Source organism: Ischnura elegans, chromosome 9 (assembly GCF_921293095.1).
Source record: "Ischnura elegans chromosome 9, ioIscEleg1.1, whole genome shotgun sequence".
Taxonomy (NCBI): domain Eukaryota; kingdom Metazoa; phylum Arthropoda; class Insecta; order Odonata; family Coenagrionidae; genus Ischnura; species Ischnura elegans.
Window position 1 is genome coordinate 85,267,369 of NC_060254.1, and position 22,054 is coordinate 85,289,422.

General features: G+C 39.0%; 1 protein-coding gene and 1 long non-coding RNA gene across 5 annotated transcripts; one reads left to right on the forward strand and one right to left on the reverse strand.

Annotated features, from left to right (window-relative positions):
- Positions 1-5,853: 5,853 nt before the first annotated feature.
- Positions 5,854-6,832, reverse strand: LOC124165386. Its single transcript, XR_006866220.1, has 2 exons — positions 6,551-6,832; positions 5,854-6,336 (listed from the first exon to the last, which is right to left on the reverse strand). It is a non-coding gene; the product is annotated as an uncharacterized LOC124165386 (long non-coding RNA).
- Positions 6,833-7,712: 880 nt separating this feature from the next.
- LOC124165384 (uncharacterized protein CG7065-like) lies at positions 7,713-21,833 on the forward strand. 4 transcript variants are annotated; one of them, XM_046542773.1, is made up of 5 exons: positions 7,736-7,788; positions 7,883-8,021; positions 8,237-8,307; positions 16,578-16,711; positions 18,393-21,833. In XM_046542773.1, exon 5 carries the CDS (start codon positions 18,426-18,428, stop codon positions 21,327-21,329), a length of 2,904 nt encoding a protein of 967 aa, XP_046398729.1. In that variant the 5' UTR covers positions 7,736-7,788; positions 7,883-8,021; positions 8,237-8,307; positions 16,578-16,711; positions 18,393-18,425; the 3' UTR covers positions 21,330-21,833. The 4 variants fall into 4 exon arrangements, with proteins under 4 accessions (XP_046398727.1, XP_046398728.1, XP_046398729.1 ...); XM_046542771.1 differs by having other exon boundaries at positions 7,713-8,021; XM_046542772.1 differs by having other exon boundaries at positions 7,713-7,893.
- The last annotated feature ends 221 nt before the right edge of the window (positions 21,834-22,054 follow it).

Consider the following 22,054-nt stretch of genomic DNA (forward strand, 5'->3'; position numbering starts at 1 on the left):
AGAGTCCTTCGCGGACCGGGTGAGATCGATTAACTCTCACACGTATGAACTTCCGACCCACGCTGACATGGCTGCCGCGATCAAGCATGAAGCCGACCAAAGGGCCCTGGACGCATTCCTTCGTGGTCTTCCCGGTGAGCTCGGTCGTCTGTGCCGCTTGGCCGTGCCGGCGTCGTTCGACGCGGCCCTTGAGACGGCTATTCGGATCCGCGAAGCTGATCGCAGTCCGCGAGCCCCCTCGCCGGTCCGCCGTGTTTTCCGTTCCCCAGCGGAGGCGGGGCGGAGGTGCTATGAGTGCGACTCTCCAGACCATCTCGCGCGAAGGTGCCCCCGCCGGAGGTGTTATGCTTGCGGAGCTTCCGGCCATATCGCTTATCAGTGCCAGCGGAAACCCTCAGAGAAGCCTTTAAATGGCGGCGGGTCCGGAGGCGCCACCCAGGCCGGACCCCTGTAACCCTGTTCCTTCCACGGTTAGAGGCCGCTAAGCGGACAGAGGATTTAGTGGTGGCAGTTAGCGTCGTGGGAAAAGACTGCAGATTTTTGGTGGATACCGGTGCCCAAGTTTCCTTGGTAGCGCGTGGTGTGAACGGGGGTGAACGAATTAGAAGATCCCCATATCGTATAAAGGGCATTTCGGGGGAGACTGTGTATAACCATGGTGTAGAAACGGTGAAATTAGTGCTGGGAAAGTGTTCTTATAGTATAGATATGATAGTGGTAGATTCGGTGGGAGAATATCAGGGGCTTTTAGGGTTAGATTTCTTGGAAAAATACGGTGGACTAATTGATGTGAGTAAAAAGACGATGAAATTGGGTGACGTTTACGTTTCGTTGAGAGGCAAGTGCAGCGCGCCTGAAGGATGCGAGGAGAGGAAAAAAAAGAGTGCAAGGGTCGTTGGAGTGGACGTTGAAGTTCCTATTAAATTAACTGATGAGACAGTGATTCCGCCCAGGAGCGAAAAATTAGTGTGTTGCAGACTGTCAGATGACGCCCCTCTTGAAGGAGAATACATTACAGAGCCAGAGGTGATAACGGACGCACACAGTTGTGCTGTAGCGCGGGGTGTGTGTAAGTTTGAGAGAGGACGGGAGGTTATGGTAAAAGTAGGGAATTTCGGACTGGATGAGGTTGTTTTGAGACGGGGAACAAAAGTGGCAACTCTCCATGAAGTGGAGAAAATTTTTAAAGGTAACTTCACAGGCATAAGGCACGTCCGAGCAACGACTACCGAAGAGCGAAAGATAGATTTCCGGGAGAAGTTAGCGGATCTGGATGAACCGGAAAGGAAGGCGTTGCTACCCCTGTTGAAGGAGTACCAGAGTTTGTTCACTGAAGGAAAAATACCTCCGGCCACAACAATTACCTCTCACAGAATCCCCACGGGCAACTCTCCACCCATTTATCGCCGCCCCTATAGAGTGCCATATCACCAGAAGGAAGTGATTCAAACCCTTGTGGACGAGCAGTTACGGGCCGGGATAATTGTCCCTAGCAGTAGCCCCTTCCTGTGGGCTTCACCAGTCGTCATTGTGCCAAAAAAATCAGCTGACGGCACCCCATCTTATAGATTTTGTGTTGACTTCCGTGGCCTTAATGCAGTGACTACCCCAGACGTGTATCCCCTGCCAAATATAACAGAAACGTTAGACTATTTAGGGAGGAGCCGTTACTTTTCCACGTTAGATCTAACGAGTGGTTATTATCAGATCCCTATGCATCCTGACTCCAGAGAGAAGACTGCCTTTAATGTAGAGGGCGGACATTTTGAATACAACCGCATGCCTTTCGGATTACGCAACGCCCCTAGCACGTTTCAACGCATGATGGACGGCGTTTTGAGAGGACTAAAGCCCACACAGTGTCTCGTCTATTTGGATGACGTCATTGTATTTAGTTCCTCCATGGATGAGCATGTTGAAAGGCTGAGAAGCGTGTTCGATCGGCTGCAAGAGTCAGGTTTGTCGTTAAAAATTGAAAAGTGTCACTTTGCTAGAGAAAGGGTAAGGTATTTGGGACATGTGATCGACCGGGAGGGTGTTCGTCCGGACCCTGAGAAAATAAACGCGGTTATGAATTTTCCTTCACCAAGTAATACCAAGGAAGTGCAATCGTTTTTGGGACTCGCCAATTATTATAGGCGCTTCATAAATAATTACGCTGTGGTCGCAAGACCGCTAACGCGGCTCCTCAAGAAGGGAACTAAATTCATATGGACACCTGACTGTGACGCGGCGATGGAATCCTTGAAGGCGGCCTTGGTAAGCACTCCGGTGCTCGCCTATCCTGACTTCGCAAGGCCATTCGTTATCTCCACTGACGCCAGCAACTTTGCGGTGGGCGCGGTGTTGTCGCAAGAGATAGACGGCGAGGAGCATCCCATCGCGTATGCATCGCGGCAACTTCAAGCAGCGGAAATAAACTACACGACCACGGAGAAGGAGCTGTGCGCGGTCGTATTCGCGGTTCAGTATTTTCGCCCTTATGTGTGGGGTCGCCCATTCAAAATAATCACGGATCACGCCGCCCTCCGATGGCTTTTTAGTCTTCGCGATCCCAGTAGTAGATTAACCAGATGGGCGCTGAAATTAGCCGAATATGAGTATGAGGTTATTCACAAGCCAGGAAAACTCCACCTTAACGCCGACGGGTTAAGCCGAAAGATACGAGTGATGGAGGTAATGGATGATGAAGATTGGAAGAAGTACCAAGCCGAGGATATGGAATGCCAGGAGTGGAAGTCGTGCGAGAGTTTTGAAGAGAAAAATGGACTGCTGTTCCGATCGACAAGTGAGGGATTAAAGGTGGTGGTTCCTGTGAGCCGACGGGAAACTGTGTTCCGCCAACATCACGACCACGCTCTGTCAGGACACCTAGGAGTAAAGCCGACTATTAGACGAATACGACAGATGTACTGGTGGCCCTCCCTTGATAAAGATGTGAGAGAGATGATTGCTAGCTGTGTTCCTTGTAATCAACGTAGCCCTTACGGCAAGACGAGGGCACCCTTGAAGAAACTTCCAGTAAGTACCTCCCCATTTTCCTTCATCAGCATAGATATTGTTGGGCCCCTGCCGCGCACCTCGAACGGCAACCGGTTTATACTTACCATTCTCGATCATTTTTCACGATATTTAGAGATGGTGGCCATTCCCTCACAGACAGCGGAAGTGGTGGCCGACGCTCTACTTAGGCGGTGGATTTTGAAATTCGGTGTTCCTGATTATATACTGTCGGATCAGGGCCCTAACTTTGAGTCGGCTTTGTTCCAGAATTTGTGTAAATTTCTAGGGGTATCTAAATTACGTACATCACCCTTTCACCCCAGCTGTAACGGAAGGTGTGAGAGAGTGCATCGAACCATCTCGCAAATGCTAAGCCACTATGTTAATGGAAGAGACAATAGCTGGGATATGTTGTTAGCGTTTTCGGTGGCCGGATATAATTCATCCTATCATAGTAGCACGCGAGTGACTCCGTTCAAGGTGATTTTCGGTCGCGAAATGAAGACGCCCTTCCATTGCTTAGAGACCGTAGAGACTAGTACGAGAGATTCATATGTGGACGAACTGAGTGATCAACTCAAGCAGATTTGGAAAGAATGTTTGGGGAACAGTGAGAGGGCCCTTGAGTCGCAGGCAAGGCAATACAACAAGAGGAGCAGGGATGTGAACTACCAGCCGGGTCAATACGTTTACCTAAACGACCCCTGTATAAAGCCCGGCAGAATCCGCAAGTTCCACAAACCGTTTTCGGGGCCTTATAAAATCCTTGAGGTGCTCAATGACTCTAATCTACGTTTGCAGCTACGTTTTAGGACTATCGTGGTGCATAAAGACCGCGTTAAAGCACATAGGGGTGTGAGAAATAAGGAACATGAATTCGCAGACGCAATCAGGGGCGAGAAAAGGCGTGGGCGTCCGAGATTACTGATGGCGAGTGGGAAAGGAGTTGAGGAAGCATCAACGTCTCCGGAAATCGTTTCCACCTCCCCTTCTTCCACTCCAAATGCAACAACGAGGAAGAAAGAAATAGTAACAGTTTCCCTCCCTGTCCCTTCTTCGAAAATTGATGCCGTTTCCGATTTGGAGAGCGAGGCATCTTGGTCGGCGGTTTCCGATCATTCGGAGGACGAGCGCGCAGACGAATGGAAAGCCGACCGACCACGCCCACTCCGAGCAGAGCAGCCGTTACCTCAGCGTTCGCCGTACCCGCTGCGAAGTAGGCGGCGAGTTGCTGATAAAGACAAGGAAGACCCCGTGGAGATTGTTGACACGTCGGCGGCGACCTTGCCCGTTATGACCTTGCCTTCCTCCCTGTCCCCACCCCATTTTGAAGATAGCGCGGACCGCGCGAAGATAACGCAGACAGCAGCGGAGACTCCTTCGACCACCATGCCCCCTGAAGCTCTCCCATCCCTCAGTGCAAATTCCCCCCAAGTGTGTCCCGGTGCATATGATGAGCAAAGCAGCGAGAGTAATTGTGAAAGTACGACGCTAGCCGTTTGCCCATATAATTTGAGGCCACGGCCATGTTAAAAAGTGAGTGATGAGGCCATTATGGTGTTGGCCGAGTGTTTGCCCGAGGGGCGTTGAGTGTTTTTGAGTGTATGTAAGTCTACGAATGTAGCATCTATGTAAGTGCGACGGGACAGAGTGTTTTCCATTTGGATGATGGAGTACTGGTTGAGAAAAATATTTAAAATTGGTGATTGCGTTATGTCTTTTCATGATTCGAACAGTGATTTTGTATGTTCTGGAATTTTGAGTTGGTAATGGTATCATCTTTGCCCAGTTGATTGTATGATAAGTACAGTGTTTGTGTTGATTCAAGGGGGGTTATTGGGTTTACTACGAAGCACGCAAATTGTTCAAATCTCTTTCTAAATGACTTGTGCTGACTTTGAAGGGGTTACCATAATCAATATAGTGTGGGATTGTGATTTTCTTCATAGCGTTATATTGGGTTTTGGGTTCATTGTGGTGTTGTATTCCTGTCTTGTTTTTTCGACATTTTATCCTATTCTCCTATCGGTGGTGACCAATGTCTTATTTTTTATTTTGACTTTTCAGTATAATCGATTGTTTGCAATTTTTATGGAGCTGTTAATGTTAAGTGGTATAAATCTCTATGTGGTGTGGGAATGCAAGTGGTCGGCTGACAGTTAGAAAAATTTCACTATGTTCAATTTTTCTTTTGGAGGGGGGAATGGTGTGAGTCTCACGCTGACTTGCATTCCCACCATACTTACCTGTAGAGCAAGCAGATACCTAATGCCTTCCTCCCACCTCTCCCTGCATCCGGTGAGAAGAGCGGTGGGAACTGCAAGCTGGCTGACGGCGTCGGTGGGAAGGAGACACGACGTGTGGAGTTGGTTTGTAGACGCCTTGTGGAATGGTTGTATCTTAACTCGAATAAAGAGGAGTTATGGAAAGGACCGGGAATTGGTTATTAATTCCTTAATTCCCTTCCTCGCGTTCCCTCTGCGACCTCCGGCGGACCCGAGAGACTTTACAACCCTATGTTTACCAAATACTGAAAAAGTATATTTTAAGCCTTTAAAATGTACCGATGTGCTCATCAGCAAGATTTGTTGGAGAATTTCAGGTAAATATCCTGAAGTGTTAAGTGACTGCAATTGGTTCACTTTTCCCTCAACAAAACTTGTTCAACCAACCAAAACACATTTTACTGCATAATTCTTTAATAAGTTTGAATAATGTGCATTGTGAAAGTATGTCCTTCTCATTCTGAGCACACTGTTCAGCAATTTATTTGACCCGGGAGTGCAGGTGTTTAAAATAGATTTCATGATATAGATGGTACATCAAACTTTTGTAAAAAAAACCTTCTGGTAATAAAAACTTAGTAGTTTATTACTTTTAGCGAATGTGATTTAAATACATGCATTATGTTTACCATGCCTCTTTAAATTCTGTAATGAGTATGCTAAAGTGAAAATTTTAACTGCCTTGGTCAAATCCTTTCAAAATTTGATAAAAATCTACCTGTGATGCAGTTACAGTGGACAAGTTGGAGTGAAGTTAAAATTAAATAGGATATAAGTTTCATTGATTGAATTGGGTTAAAAAATTCTACTTAAAGATACAGAGAAAAATGTGTTCTATTAACACATACTTACACTCCTAAGGGAGAGATCAATAGAAAGTGTATAGAAAAAATGGCTATGTGATTCAAAGTAGGTACATAAATGCAAATATGGCTACTGCTATTCGTCTTCCAATCCCTGGTGGCACACTGTAAAGACTTTTATCCAGGATTTGAGTTCCACAATTCTGAACAGCATTTTTGTCTTTGGTTGCGAACATCCTAAGCACCTGAAAAGCATATTTAGGGGAAGATTTTTCAATTTTATTGACTGCAGTTCATTAGGGGTAAGATTTTCTGCTTTTACATTTAATTTCTGTGAGATAGATCTGCTGTACTCTGTGGAATCATATTATGTACCTTTAATAATTTTTTTATATTATTCGTGGCTTTGAATAATAATTTGTATGTTTATTGGATAAATGAACTACATGAGGAACTCACAGTTTGTTTTTCCGTAATCAAGTTCAGAGTTGTATTTCATCTTAAATTATTCATTCATATGAAAACTTCCTTGTTCCAGTTAATGGTAAACGCTGGTTGTAGGTTCACTTCAAGTTTAAACCCATGTTTATAATATATTGTCATCTTGATGTGATTCATATTCATCATCATAACAGTCATCAATTCAAAAATTGGTTTGAAGGTGCTCTCCTATCAATTCTCTGATCAGGTAACCTTTTAACGCCACAGAATTTCAGTTTTCATTCAAGACTACTGGAAATTTTTCTATATTCCATGGAGCATAAATGCAGCCTGTGTAAATGGAGGCTTTCCTTTTCCAGAAAAGTAATTAGGTCCTATCCCATTACGACGGTAAAAACTGTTTTTAATTATGGTCTTCCTCCCAAAAGTGGATTTTTGTGGTGGCTCCATCTTGCAAAGGTACCATCCATAGTCTCCACTAGTAGTAAGTATATCATAATATTTATCAATTGGGTATAATTTATTCCGAGCTTGAAGATAGTGACTCCTCCCTTTCTCACTATCATACAGAAGTGATTTGACTTCGGAAGGCACTGGTTTCATCACACTTGTGTCTGTTGACGTAGGTCTTTTAATTTCTGGAATTTTGGGCACGTTGACGTGCCTAGGTTCCTCTTGATACCTTTGAGTTCTCAATTTACTCAACTCTTGGTATAGCTCATGAAGCTGAGAAGTTTTGTCATCATCTTGGGCGTTGGCATAAAGTTTATGATAGTTTTCCTGAAACCACTTTAAGTTTATCCTATTCTGTTTCTCTACTGCTTCAGTAAAAGCATTCATTGTTTACATATAAATTATCCCTTTATGAGAGTGTTTATATAATAGTTTCGATTTTGAAATAAAAGCACGCCACAGAAAATTTTTGCGGTGGAGCTCTTTGATAAATGGCCAATTTAGATTATGTTATATTGAATGACCACCATGACAACCATTGAAGAAAAAACACGGATTTTTTTATCTTCGACGTCAATCTGAATTTTAAAAACATTGTTTTTACCATTCGAATTACTTTGTGCACCGCTTTTAATCAATGATTAGTGTAATTTGTTGAAATTTATATGTCCATCCAAATGAACAGGGTTAAATCCGCAATTGAATTGGCGCAATTTCGGCGTAAATACAAAACGTCATTCGCTTGTTCATTCTGAATGAAATGTGTGTAATGGCTGGTGTTGCTTATGAACTTTGATATTTCGGTAGGAATCGTGAAAAATTTGGGAAAGTTTGCAGATAAAACATAATTTACGACTTATAAAGAGTTCAAATTTACGGACGTTTATCACCATTTAGAGTCGGCGAAGGTAAAGAGCTTGAGCTTGATTGCTTAAGGTTATTGAAGCCGTCATGGTGGCTTCTTGATTTAGTCGATGCGTTGCTAAGATCGGTGTTGCCGAGCATTGTTTTGATGAAGTCAGTAAATCTAACGAAGGTATATTTATAAACTGCTATTATTATTCTGTGCTATGCTTTTGTATCCATTGCCGACGGTGGATTAAGTACTACGCAGAGATTATTGAATATCGTATGTCATTGCCCTTTTGATGTGATATTTGTGTATGAGTTGCCAATTAACTCATCCACTGGATTTATTGCAGCTTCTTGGTAACTTTGGTGCTACGAGTTTATAATCTTGCTATTTTTCAGACTGGCATCATAGTAAACGGGAGCTTACGGGAACCAGCGTCAACCATATCTACAGTATCACTTGTATTAAAGTAAGTTGTATAGTTGTTGGCCGCTAGCATTATTCGTAATTTACTCGATCGTTAATTCTAAGCTGGTCATTGTATGGCATAATAAATGCTATTAGTTAATGTTTTAGTATTTCAGTGTCTTCTTTAAAACTAAGGTTGGCTATCAAGACAAACAAACAGCAAACCTTTACGGTAATATTGTGCAATGCGTTTCAGATGTGATAAGTTGATAAGGGTAATTTTGTACTATAATTTCACTCGTACTCAATGAATCATAACCGGAAAATTTATTGCAATTACCGCAACAAGATCTGTCAAATCTCGCTGTAATCCCTTGGCCCAGTGTGCCGCGAGAGCACTGAGTTAAACTTGATGCATCCGACTGATGCAGGTAATAGAAATCAAATATTGCATTGCAATCATCAAAGATTTTAGATCGAGGGAACTAGTTATTTGAAGTTGAGGACTTAAGCTATTAATTATTGTCACAGACTTGACACTTAATAGATGTTTGCAGCCTTTTGATGGCCTTACTTTCACATGCACAGACAGCCATTATTGATTAAAATGATGTAGCTGTCACCTACTGTTGCAAATATCTGATTAACAATCTATAGAAATTCTTGAAGTTAATTAGGTGTTAAAGGTTTTCTATTTTAGCCTGACTAGAACATTATGTCATAAGAGATTTTGGCTGTGGAAAAGACTTCGGTGGTGTCATTTTTACCATGTTGCATTCATGGCAGCCAGTGATGACCTCTCAAGCACTAGAGGCCACATGGGAGTTTCGTGAGTGGCCTTGTTATAGGAACTCCATTTAGGTTGATCTGTCCTGCCAAGGCCCCAGGAGTTATTAAAAAGTACCTGAACTTAGCCGTTGTGCGGGCAGTATCTTCATTGTTTTGAGTTTTCTCTGTGTTTTTGTGCAATTGATCAAAGTTTTTGTTTGTGACTCTTCCTCCAGTTTTTATGCTCTCATGCTGTGCTTTCCTATTATTTTTATAGTGTTTATACTTAGTAGCAACTGTATGAGAGGGCAATCATAACAAGCTCCTATTAGTTACTGTAATAGTAGATTTTAGCCTATGCTGCTATTTCAATGTGAACAAGACCTTTATGTTACTTTGAAATGGCAGCTTTCCTAATGACATTGCCCCCATTAAGGGATTCCATTTCTGATTTTAGTGACCTTTTTACATTAATTTCTACATTTTATTGTTTATATTTTGTAAATATATTGGTTGTAATTTGTTCGATCTAAATAAAGATTTAGACAAGACTTAAGCCAGTGGAAGACTATGTTTTTCACTGTGGTGCTTTTTTTGTAGTACCTCCAAGTTGTGTTCCAACATATCGATTTGCCCTAATAATCCTTGCAATTCAACTCGGAAGAATTTTATCTGGCGACTCAACCACGTTATGAACGTCAAGCTACATCGGAACTCGTTTACTAATTTTCAGCTGGATTTGAAAGAGGCTTAATGAAGAGACAGTAATAATTTTGCGTGGCTTACAATCCTTTCCGAATGATCATCGTTGATTGTATGGATCATCACAAAATATGATTTTTCTATTACCAAGACTACTGTGCTGTCAAGATTCCTTTTATCGTGACTACTTTTCAAGATGAAGGGGAAATATGTGCAGTTCAAGCTCCATTTGAGGCAAAATGGGGTTTTTCATCATCATATTTAAGCAACAGATCATGTGCATAAAATTTCTCGAGATATATCTTTTCTCATCAAAAGACTTCAGTTCTGATATGTTGAATGAGAGGAGATCTGGGAAGATAGTAGGTGTAAACAAAATGTGAGACTGCTGTCTAGTGGATTGTTGAAAGTTAATATTTGTGGTTAGTTATTTTTGTATAAATATTGTTACTGCTATATTTTTAGTTATGGAATGGAAATTTTTTAAATAAGTCCTACCATTTGCACTCTTAAATAATTTTTTTTTTACGATTTTGTTATTCATGGGTCATTTCTATCCTCTCTACCTCCTCTATCCTTCATACTGTATACTTCTACTACTATATACATTATCCTCTATACTTCACTCTATTGCTAAATAATATTTTTGCCTGAGAAACTGCATTCCTTGTGTGTGCATACTGATGGACAGTGGTGTAACTAGGAATATGCTTTGGAGGGATGGGGGAGTCTAGTACCGTCGCAGAGCGTGCGAACCCTCCCTGACTCCTCAGTCACCGGTCAGTATTCAGTTACTCGTCTCACTGCCATGGTATAAATTAATGATCCTTAGCTTGAGCTGATGCAGTTATTATACATCAAAACTATACAACAGTTTTAAATCATTTTTTTCATTTCTTTGAAGCTTTGGGGGGGAACTACACGCCACTGCTAATAAAATATAGTATATAAATGAAACTTTTTTCTGGTTTAATATCATTTGTCATAACACATGACAAACTCTATATTCATTGGTCTTTATCACATTTTGTTAAGAGGATCTGGGGGTTGCAGAATTTATTGGTCTTATTTATAATAGTATGTACCATGATTTTACTGTGAAGTGGATTATGAATAAATGGCTAACTAAGCTAGAATTTTTAGATGTAAGTCAATTAGTTTGGGTGTATCATATTATTATTTTATAATCTATCATGCTCCTTTGTGTTACATAAATTTAGTCATGAGTAATGTGCACCATTATTGTAGTGATAATGATATGTTATATTTCTTATATGTACGTTACTTTTAAAGAAGAGAATTGAAAAATTCTGTTATTGCCTATGGAGTAAAAGTAACATTGAGTAAAAATTGAGTTGTTAATTAAAGATCACCGCGGACAAGCAAATTTGTATGACATTTGATAGCCAAAAATCTCATGTTTAGTGTTCAGTTTGTTGCTATTTATGTAACTAGGATTTTGTCTTGAGAAAAAAATATTGTATTACATACTTGCAAATCTCCTTCATGTGTTACTCCAGTAATGAGAGTTGTGTTATTAGCCCTCACAAAAACTATTGTATCTTCTTTTTGTGAATTGTATGTATCTAATGCTTGCTAAACTTATGGAGGGTGAAAGATTTAGTTAACTCATTTAGGGCTCTAGTGCCGATTCTTCAAGTCAGAAGATGATTGGTTGCTTTGATTTTTTCATGGAAAACTCTCTTTCTAGAGCTCTGTAGAGTTTATCTGTCCCTCCAATTCATTCTCATTGGTGTTTCAATTATTTCTATGGCTTCTTTGATTAACTTGGGAAAATATCGTCTCCCTTTGGCCACAATCGTTGCTTCATTGAAGGGGTTATTATGCCTGTGTTGCTCCAGGCATACCATGACAGTTAAAAGATAGATTGTTTGTTTTTTTCTCCTGTAGATTTACTGGCATTGATCTTTTAATGTCTTTCTTTCTCTCTATTCTCTGTATTTCCACAATGCGATAACCTTTTCCTGTATAAATTCCCTCTCAACAATTTTTGCTTCCTCTCACTCTTCTCTCCTTTTCTCTCAATAATCCAACCAAAAATAAGAAAATTTTATGTATGCAATAATTTCAGAAAACACAAAATCATTTTAAATTGTATTAAAAAAAACATTATGTACAGTCTTCCTGCACCCGTTGAAGAATTTTGTTCAGGAATTTTAATGGGAAAAAATCTTACTGAGATTTTGTTAGAGCCTGCCAAATGGCACCACATCTGAGCGGTGCTCTCCGGACTTTCAAGCTAGCTGAGGTCATCTAATGCCTAGCTAACCATATATCTGTTCTTATGAGCTGACCCTGACTGGTATGTGATCTCAAAATCATATTTTTGAAGAATTCTCCAAGAAGCTGCCATCTCATAAGCCTAGCATTACTTCCTACAGTTTTATCCTACCATCGTAAGAGGTTGTGATCCAATACTATTTGAAACGGCCCTTTACCATCAAGATAGATATCAAGTTTTTTCACCCCTTTGCTATTGTGGCACATTTCCTATAGATCATGCTATACATTTGTTCAGTTTCATTGAACTTCTTGCTAGGGTAAAAACTAGGTATGTACTCATGGCCATGGTCATCTATTTGCTCTCAATTTCCTCTTAACTCTTTTTGCTTCCTCTCTCTTCTTTTCTTTTCTCTCAACAAATCCCCCTTCACTTCCTGTGCCCAACCATCGACAAACATTCAACAGTCCAGCTGCAAATTTTAAGTATGGATACTATTACTGAAAATATCAAAAAATTAAAATAAAAAACCAGACGTTACAATCTGCAAGTCTCTCCAATGTAGTCCATTCTGCTGAAGCATGGTACCCTATAGACTCCTTGCAGGTTGTTAGGTAGAGTTTCTCAAGGTCACAGTGGGATGTTTTCTGTCTTCATCACACATATGAACCTTGTGACTACATCATGTTTATTTCAGAATCTTTCTTGGGGTACCAAATATGAATAGAATGATAGTGTGTCCTTTCACTTCTGTCTGGTTGTCCATCTTTTGGGCTGTCTGGAGGATATCTATGTTCCCCAATCGTCACTTAAATTATTCTTCTTCTAAGGGCCTTCTTAGGGGTGTTGTGTCACTATATCCACTGCATCTTGAAGTAGTCATTAGGAGTATTTTAAAGGAGGCTAAGGACAATATTTGTCAATAAGGTCATAGAAATAATTAAAACACTCAAGAGCATGAATCAAAAAGAAAGATACTCTCTCCACAGCTGTGCAGACAGGAACACAGTTTTATCAATTAATCGCTCAGGTGGTACTGTGGGCCCATCATTAAATTCATGGCCTTGAAACTTTGATTCAACCCGTACCTAGTAAGTCTTCAATTATTTTAGTAGCTAAATGCGACTTTGATTTTGGTTAGCAATTTTTAGCATGAAGTTAGATGATTAACAGTTTCATTTGCAGTTTTAAAAGCTATTTTTGATTCCCAAATTTTAATTGCACATAGAATACGTCTTATTAGCCATGATAGAGGAGTTTGTAATTTCAAAAGTGGTGCTTTAACATGGTTGAGGATGCTACTTGTGTATAACCCTCAAAATATGGAGATGTGCAGAAGTCACATCGTCAACTGAGGTTATTCTTCTATGATTTGTATTGTGAGTGAACTTGTGTCCTGAATGAGCATCTATTTGTGAATTATAATCTTTTTTTGTTAGATTTTTAATTAGCTATTTGCTGTTTACATATGCCTTATTGTTAGGGATCCTTGATTTGTGGCTTCATATTATTTGCATTCTTACATCATTTTTGGTATATACGGCATTTTTTTACAATTTTTTCCATTAATTTAGATGGTGTTCGCACCTGCCTGTCATTTTCAAAGCCACAATGGAATAGCAAAAATTTGCATTGGTAAAAATCAAGAATCCCTGCTTTTTATTTATGTGGTGTCTATTTGTATCATCAGGCTGAAATGAAATTGTAATTTATCGTAGCCCAGCCATTTTTTGTAATTTCATAGTTTCCTGGGAAGCTTTATTCTTTTCCTGGCTGTTCGAAGTCGATTTTTTTTCGTTGCCCTGATTTCAGAGGGGTTAATTACACCTCCAGGCTGTATGATCTGTGAAATGTTACCATGAAATGACCAATGAAGCTTAAATAAAGTTCTGACTAGAATTTTATTGTTGGTAGGTATTTTATTATTGTCCATCATTATACCATGAGTATAACTGCCTATTAATGTTAAATACTTCCTGAGTGAAGTGTCAAAGTTATTTATTTTAATATTTTAATGAATGTTAGTTATATTAAGATGTGATCAAAAATCATCTGGTTTCTGTCCTGATGCTTAAAACTCTTCAATTTTTTGTTTAGAGCTATCAGAAAATTTGTATAGAAATAATATGCCTGAGAAAATTTAAATGTTTTTTCTAATTTACTTTTATGACTGATAAGGCGAATGTTCATCTTGCTCATTTGTAGGAATTGACTATCATTATATAGATTGATACTTACAGTTTCCAAGTAAGCTTCCGCGGAGATTATGATGAATTATGCTGGTTTTTCCGGGTATTCTTCCGCGTTTATCCATTTTGAAGGACGATATTTCGCCAACGTTCCAGTTGGCTTCCTCAGGTCCACTTCAGTGGACCTGTGGACTCAGTGGACCTGAGGAAGCCAACTGGAACGTTGGCGAAATATCGTCCTTCAAAATGGATAAACGCGGAAGAATACCCGGAAAAACCAGCATAATTCATTGATACTTACAATTTATTGTAAATAATTTTTTTCACTCATATTAGACACAATTTACATGTTAGTGGCCTGTGTGAGATGTATCTCTCATGAAGTGTGCCCACATTCAGTTAGTTAACTGATTTTAATTGCTTTTCATTATAATTATTGTTTGGTTATTCAAAAATATAATTGAGCTCAGTATCAGGGAGTGTGGTGTGGCTGGTGTCCAAAAGGTCATGGGTTCAAATCCCAGGTGAAGCCTTCGGAAACCCCACTCTAAAATCATCTAAGTTTGAGGTTGCCCCTTTACCTTGTATGTGTGAATTCACATGCCTTAGTGTTTAAGTCTGGGAAGATCTTTTCCCCCACGTATCGTAATTAACATACCAATGAATCACTGAGTGGTTGTTTTACATAAGTATCTAGTTTTCAGTTGTGTGTCACTGTTAGAATTTTGAAAATGTTCTCGAATGTTAACCCATTTCCGCCCAGAATAATGTCTGAAATTCCTATTTGCACCCATCTTTTCAAGCAAATGCGAATACTTGTAACAGCTTCAAAAATAAACTAATACATGGATTGGGTCAACAAAGCATTTAGCAGCACATTTGTAGCAATTTAAAAACAAAATAGAGCATAGTTTTTCATAAAGAGCCTCACATACTCGGAATGGAAGGATGTAGCCATATGGCTACAGTGGGTGGAAATGGGTTAGTACAGAGGATCTATTTGGTGCTTTTTGAAGCTAAAATTTTAGTGGTCATATTGTGAAAAGCTACAATCGTCCATAAAAATTATCAAAAATGTAATTTTTATTGGTAATTTAGTTTTTTGGCTCAGTTACTCTGCTTATGTAATTGAGTACTTTTGTGAAATTGAAGGAAAGCCTGTGAAAGTGATTGCTATTAGCTGTATGTTTGTCATGGAGGTAATTTATATCTGAGTTAATGAAAAGGAGTTTTTACCTACTAAGACTAATAAACCTGCTTCCTCTGTTTACATTGTGGTTAGGATTCCAGGGGTCAGAGTTAATGGTTATAGTGATAGGGTGGCTGCATTGCATTCTCCTCAGGGCAATAATCATTCTGTTTGTGACTTCAAAATATCTATAATTTTTGTTGTGAGAAATATTATCCAACATATTTTAGGAGATATTTATTACTTAATAATCCTTAAAATTTCCATGTTAAAAATAAATACATTTTTATTTTCTGTGATTGTGGAGCCAGAAACCTGGCTGCCCATTGTCCATGCACTTTGTGAGTTTTTGTTCCCCTTTTTCCTGATTTTGAAAATTTTTATGAGTGAATCAAATTGGTTGTGGAGACCTGTAATTCGTTGAACATGCTGTAAACCTTGAATACCAATATGCTTTTCAGAGGCTGCATTTATGGCTGATTTCTGTGTACTTGGCATCTCCGTAGCCTGATTAACTATTTTTATTGTATGATAAATGAGGCTTTGTCTTTGAAAATGACGTACATTTTACAAGTTTCATGTATTTATTACTGGTTTAATTGGAACCATCTCTTTTTCTATCAATAATTGCTTTTGATGTTGATGTCTTTACTCTTATTCTAACTTTGATCTTATGTCAAAATTTTGGATATTTTAATATTGATTTTATGTCAAAATTTTGGATATAGAATGACTTTAGAAGAAATATATGTTACAGGCATATTTAGACAGCTTATAAATATAGTATAATATAAAGTGGTAACTGATTTTATAAAATGGAGTTATGTAGTAAAAATCATGAATGTGAATGTGTTACAGTTCAATTTCTCGTATTGTGTTAAAATTACTAATTGAGGTTTAAGTCCTAGAAATACTATTTTTCTTGCAAAAAAATGAGACTCGACTATAAAATCTTTGAAATAGGAACTGAAAATATAAGAGGTGGTTTGAAAATCATAAAATCGCTAATCGGGAGTTTAGGTGTGTTTCGATCTTCGGTTGTATTTGCGAGCAATTGTCGAAGTCAGGAACTTGGTCATCATTTTGTACTCAAAATTTGAATCTTCCAATGCAATAAGGTGAGCTGAACATATTGTACCGCAAATGGTTCCATACTTCATGTGCTGCCTTTCTTGTGTAACAGTGGATGCATTTTCTAATATTACCTAGTCATAACATCAGTCGTGCTGTTTAATTCTCAGGTTGGCATCTCCAGAAGATCTAGAATAAACAAGAATTCCCTTTTCTGTTGCCTGATCGTTAAGTCATCAGCAAGAGTGGCAGTTGAAGGAAGTTTATAGTGCTGTGTGAATTTTCATAAGATAGACTAGTTCAGGTAAAGATTCCTAGTTATTTTTCTTTCTACTTTGCAAATTGTAGCTTTAGGTTGTTAATTTGCAGGAAAGTGGGTTATTTGTGTTTCGCAAAGGGCCAGAAGCCACAGAAGTGATCCAATACAGTTATTTGCTGCTATCATTGTGTGTTATCTCAATGTTGCCAGCTGCCAGTGTAGTGTTAAGTTCTTCATCTGTAATTGTTTCAACTTCCTTGTGTGTTGAGGGTAACAGATTGGTGTGGTGGATTGAGTGTTGGCTTCCCATCCTGTGGGTCCACGTTCATATCCTAATGTTGTTGGAGATTTTTCACAGAATGCCTGATCCCTGCTTGAATGCTTTATGGCTGAAACAAGCACAATTTGCAGTCCATCAGATGGGGTGTTAAGTTGTGATCTCTGCGGTGCTTTTCATTAAGAGTAGGCTAACACCAATGTTGGGTTTCTCTATTTGCCTCCTTCCCTACCCTTCCCTCATGTTGCAGATGACCTCAGCTCTTGGTTGCCTTCTCCTAATACCAACCTACCTTGTGTGTTGATAACAGTATTACTAGGATAACATTTCTGTATTTCATAGATATGTAGTTGATTGAACTCAGAAAGAATCATCCCCTCAAAAGTTTTTGTTATTTTTATTTGAAACATACTGTAACAGATTCAATTTTTTCCTTCAATGGATATTACTGTACAAGGTAATTGATTTTTTAATCTCAATCATCTTTACCATTCATAAAAATTTGATATTGCCTTCTGTATTACTTGGGGCTATTTTGATTTGAATTCGTGGTGAAAATTTCTTGGACGAGAATGAAGCAATTAGGTATTAATATATTGCTTTAAGTTTACAATTCATCGACACAGTTATGAATATCAACTGAGGTGAATGTCATTAAAATTTATCGCACTAATGATTCGAAATCTGAAATTTGATTTTTCATAATGAAAATGTGTATGCCTGTGTTGATGTGTTATTTTTAAACTTTTGAAAATTCAAGTAATAAACAACAAGTTTTTTAAAATCTGTTTCTCCGTAAGCTTTTCTATTTATTCTTTTTTAGTTTTTCCTGTTTTCAAATGAATAGTTATGCCTCTTTTGTACTTTGCAGGACTTTCTTTTCTCTTATTGTTCCCAATTAATCATGGTACAATTTTATTGTAGCTTCTCCTATTCTTTTCTATGATTATGAATTGGAGCTTGCTTGCTTGCATCAAACTCTTATAGATTATTTTGTTGTTGAGTGCAAATCCTCTCATTAAGACACTTTCTCTAAATCCTTTAGGCACCTGCTCCTTTTGTATGATCACTTGTGATTTCTGGCCTGTGAATCAAATTCCTGCTTGTGTTCAAGGAATTGAGATACAGTCTGATATTACATGAATAAATTTTAACTAAGGCATTCTTTATTTTTTTTATTTTACTTGACAAATTAGGCAAAGTTTTCATATGCTTCTAGCCAATGAAGTGCATTTCATTGCGTTTGGCTTATATTGCTGTAAGATCTACTGTATCTCAAGTTATGGAGCACCTTATTCTAGAAAACTTAGTCTTTATTTAAAATTAATGTGATTCTGGTAAGTACCTAGTTTCAATTTGAAGATGAATAGATAGCCTGTAAAATAACCAAAATGTATGATTTTTAAGAACTTTCTTTTATCCTCTAATGTGAAAAAATGTCTTTTTCAGGTAGAAATACACTAGCACTTCAATGCAAGAAATATGAGAGATGGCAATAGAGAAGATGTTCGTAGTAAATTTTCTTTGTCCCCTGTGACTGTGAGTTCCAGTTCTAATGGGTCAAATAGTTCATCTGTGTCACCCCCAAAGATTCTTGGCCGCCTTGCTAAAAGTTCTGATGCTACTGTAAAATCATCTTGGGATTACAGACAGTTACAGAATAATTCTTCTGAGACATTTAAACCAAGAGGCATGTTCCCTTCCAGAAATTACAGGTCAAGGTCACGCTCGAGAGGGAGGTCTCCACAGAGTAAGCATCGATCCAGATCTAGATCAAGGTCTCTTCCGAAAAGATATCGATCTCGATCAAGATCTAGATCTCGAGGTAGAGTGAGTAAGAGTAGAAGATCTCGATCTCGTAGTAAGTCTTACAGGAGTCGGAGATCAAGGTCACGGTCCAAAAGCAGACAGTACAGAAGTAGAAGGTCAAGGTCTCGTTCCCATGGTAAGAGTTCGAGGAGCAGGAGATCTTCATCCTATTCAAAATCATCAAGTCGACGATCAGCTAAATCCAGATCTAGATCAAGAGAGCACTCGAAGAGGCGATACAAATCTCGATCCAAGTCCCCATCTAAGAAATTAAGCCATATTAGTACATTTTTGGACTTGAGGAAGACCTGGGAGACATTCCATGCAGAATTAGCTGCCTTAGAAAGTATTAAAGCAGAAGAAGAGAAGCTATTTGACAAAGATCCAGAAAAACATCCTGACTATAATGTAGAATGGAAAAAATTTTATAAAGGTCGTGTCCAAGAAATACTAGATCGTGGGGATGATCCCAAATTGCATAACTTTGAGTCAGAATGGGCTTATTTCTGGAAATTTCGAATGAGTGAACTCATTAAAATGGACTATGAAAGAAAGAAGATGGCTCTCAAGAGACGGTTAAAGCTACCAGAAGATGCAGAAATGCCACTCTACTTGCAAGCAAGGGATAGTAGTGGGAAGCTTGATCCCCTTCCACCTAAAAAGGCTCATAAGGGATTAATATTCACATTGCGTATTGTGACAGCTGTTGAGGAGCAGCTTGGCTCCCTTGGTCCTCGAGTGAATGGGCTCTTGTCAGAGGCAGTTTCACTTCAAAGAATTGAAGGCAGTGATCCTGACTCTCTCCTTTCCAATCCAGAAAATTTTGTGCTATTGGAAACGGTAAAGGAGAAGTTATTGGGTCAAATGCAGTCAAAAATTGTGAAAAAGTCACTTGAAGGGGTAGTTGAGGAAGCTATTAAATCAATTTGTGAGCTTCTTCAATTTTCTGCTCCTCCAAATCCGTCACTCTTTCACAATCAGCTCTATGCTGCTGGTGACAGAAGTTCCTGGGCTGCTGGCCCCACTGCTGGAAGCCAAGTGAATGTGCCTGGTGTTGGGGTAGTTGATAGGATTGCCATAGCGCAACAAATTGCTGAGGCTTTGGTCAAGCAAGGGAAGACGGATGTTACTGAAGCTGAGCTGCAGGAATTAGTAAATGGAGTTGTGGGAATGGTAGAAGCACAAGCTGCTCAGGAAAAAGAAAAGGAAATGGCTGCTCTCAAAGAAAGGCTGCAGGCTCAAGAGTCTGCAAAATCTGAAATTATTGCTAAGATTCCTGAGGAAAATAAGGTGACTTCAGAGCCTCCTGTCTCTGCAGTTCTATCAAGCACGAACACTGTCATTCCCTCTGAAACTCCAGTCCCTGCTCCCAAAGTGCCTGAGCCTACTGTCGTGCCCCAAAACACTGCCCCTGACCCTGTCACTAAGGGAACTGATGCCTTAAGTATATTAATGTCTGTTGTTAATTCAGGGATCAAAAAAGATTCTGTTGAAAAAACAAATGACTGGTCATCTGAAGACTCTGATGATTCATTTGAAATGTCACGCATACCAATATCGTCTAATGTCAATCAAAATGTAACTACTAAGGTAGAGAAGCAAGATAAAAATGAGAAAATTACTTTTAAATTGGAGTTTAATAAAACTAAAGAAGCTACTGACAAAGCTCCTACTCCAGAAAAGAAACCTACTCCATTTGGTCGGAAAGAAACTCCCCAGCGGTCTTCTCAGGCTAAGAAAAGTCCTTCCCCCGAGATATTCAAAACCATGAAGAGAAAGGTTATGGCTGCTGCAAGGAATGAAAATGCCAGGAAAATGTTTGCAATAAATAAAAATCTCTCTCCATTTTCTTCTCGGGAGGAAACCTCTAATCCACTGCCTGTTTCTGATGAAGAGGATGAAGATCAGAAGATTATTGGGGCTTGGGACTCAGATTCTGATATAGACTTAGATTCCTTTGGAAAAGCCAAAGGTCTGGCATATGATAAAGTCAATGTGAAGAAGTCACCTGGTAGATACGAAAAAAATATTTCAATTTTGAATAAGTCGAAAGAAGTTTTACAGAATACTGGTGTGTTACCATCTGGCTCCATAGGCACGGATATGAACCTTGACGCTGCAATTGACAATTTGATGGGAGAGCTAAAAAATAAGACATCAAAAATAGAAGTGATATCCAACAAACCTCATAACTCATCAAAGACTGCCCAGAATAACAGTCCTTTGAAAACTGGTAATGAATCAGGTGAAAATGGGGAGTCAATGCCTATGCAAATCCAGACAATTTCCACTACAACTAGCATTGCAGCCCCTCAAGGGTATAATACCTCATATGGCTATCCCCAGGCTCAGCAATATGGGGCAATGCAACCAGGATATTACCCTGGTGCTGCTCTTGGTTACCCCCAGAACGCTGGTCTGTACTACCCAAGCCATCAGGGGGCACCTGCACCCTACTACAGTGGTGGTGGAAATATGATTTATCGTCCTCCTCTCCCACAGTGGCCAAGGCAGTATCCCTCCCAACCAACAACTTTACCTAATAATGCAAGAAGTAGTGCTAACTATCGAAAATAGTTAGCCGAATAAAATTCAGTGTAAATATGATAACTTTCATATGAAGTTATATGCTCTAATGATTTTACAATTGTCATTGTTAATTTATAAGTATTTAACTTCTAAGTCATGATTTTTATATGTTTAATGGATGTCAATTGTAGGTTAGAGCATCTGTTATTAATTTTCTTGTGCATATTGTATTAACTTTGTTCATTTATATTTGTAAATGAATTTATTCTGTGTTGCTGTATAAGAAATTGATTTTCAATGCATGCATTGTCATGCTTTGGAGCAAGAGAGATTTTTTTTATATTTCCTGTGACGGGAATCTGTCAACATACCATCCATTAGATTTCTGCATGTTTTATATTACTTTTGAGAACTTGGTCAATACTTTTGTTATATTCAAGTTATTGATTTTACCCTGTATGATGTACAGGAAGGTGATAATTCAGGATTTGTGATGTGAGAGATTGGGTGAAACCTTGTTTCATATAATAAATGTGATAGGAAAAAGAAAAATTATGAAGTATGATTTTTATTGATTGCAGCTGAGGTTCTACACGACTATTATCTCCTGTGACTTTGGCCCTCATTGTCACTTGTTGTGGTGTGTACTTTAGTATAAGGTTAAGTATTTTATAATAAATGTGACTGGCTCAAATGTGGATAGTTGACCAGGCAATAAATTGTTTCTTAAGTAGAAATTTACTGTGGAGTTTTGACCATTTCCTTGGTCATTT

Coding starts and splice junctions, on each gene's coding strand:
- LOC124165384 (XM_046542771.1), top strand. CDS start 18,426: ATGAGAGATGGCAATAGAGAAGATGTTCGTAGTAAATTTTCTTTGTCC.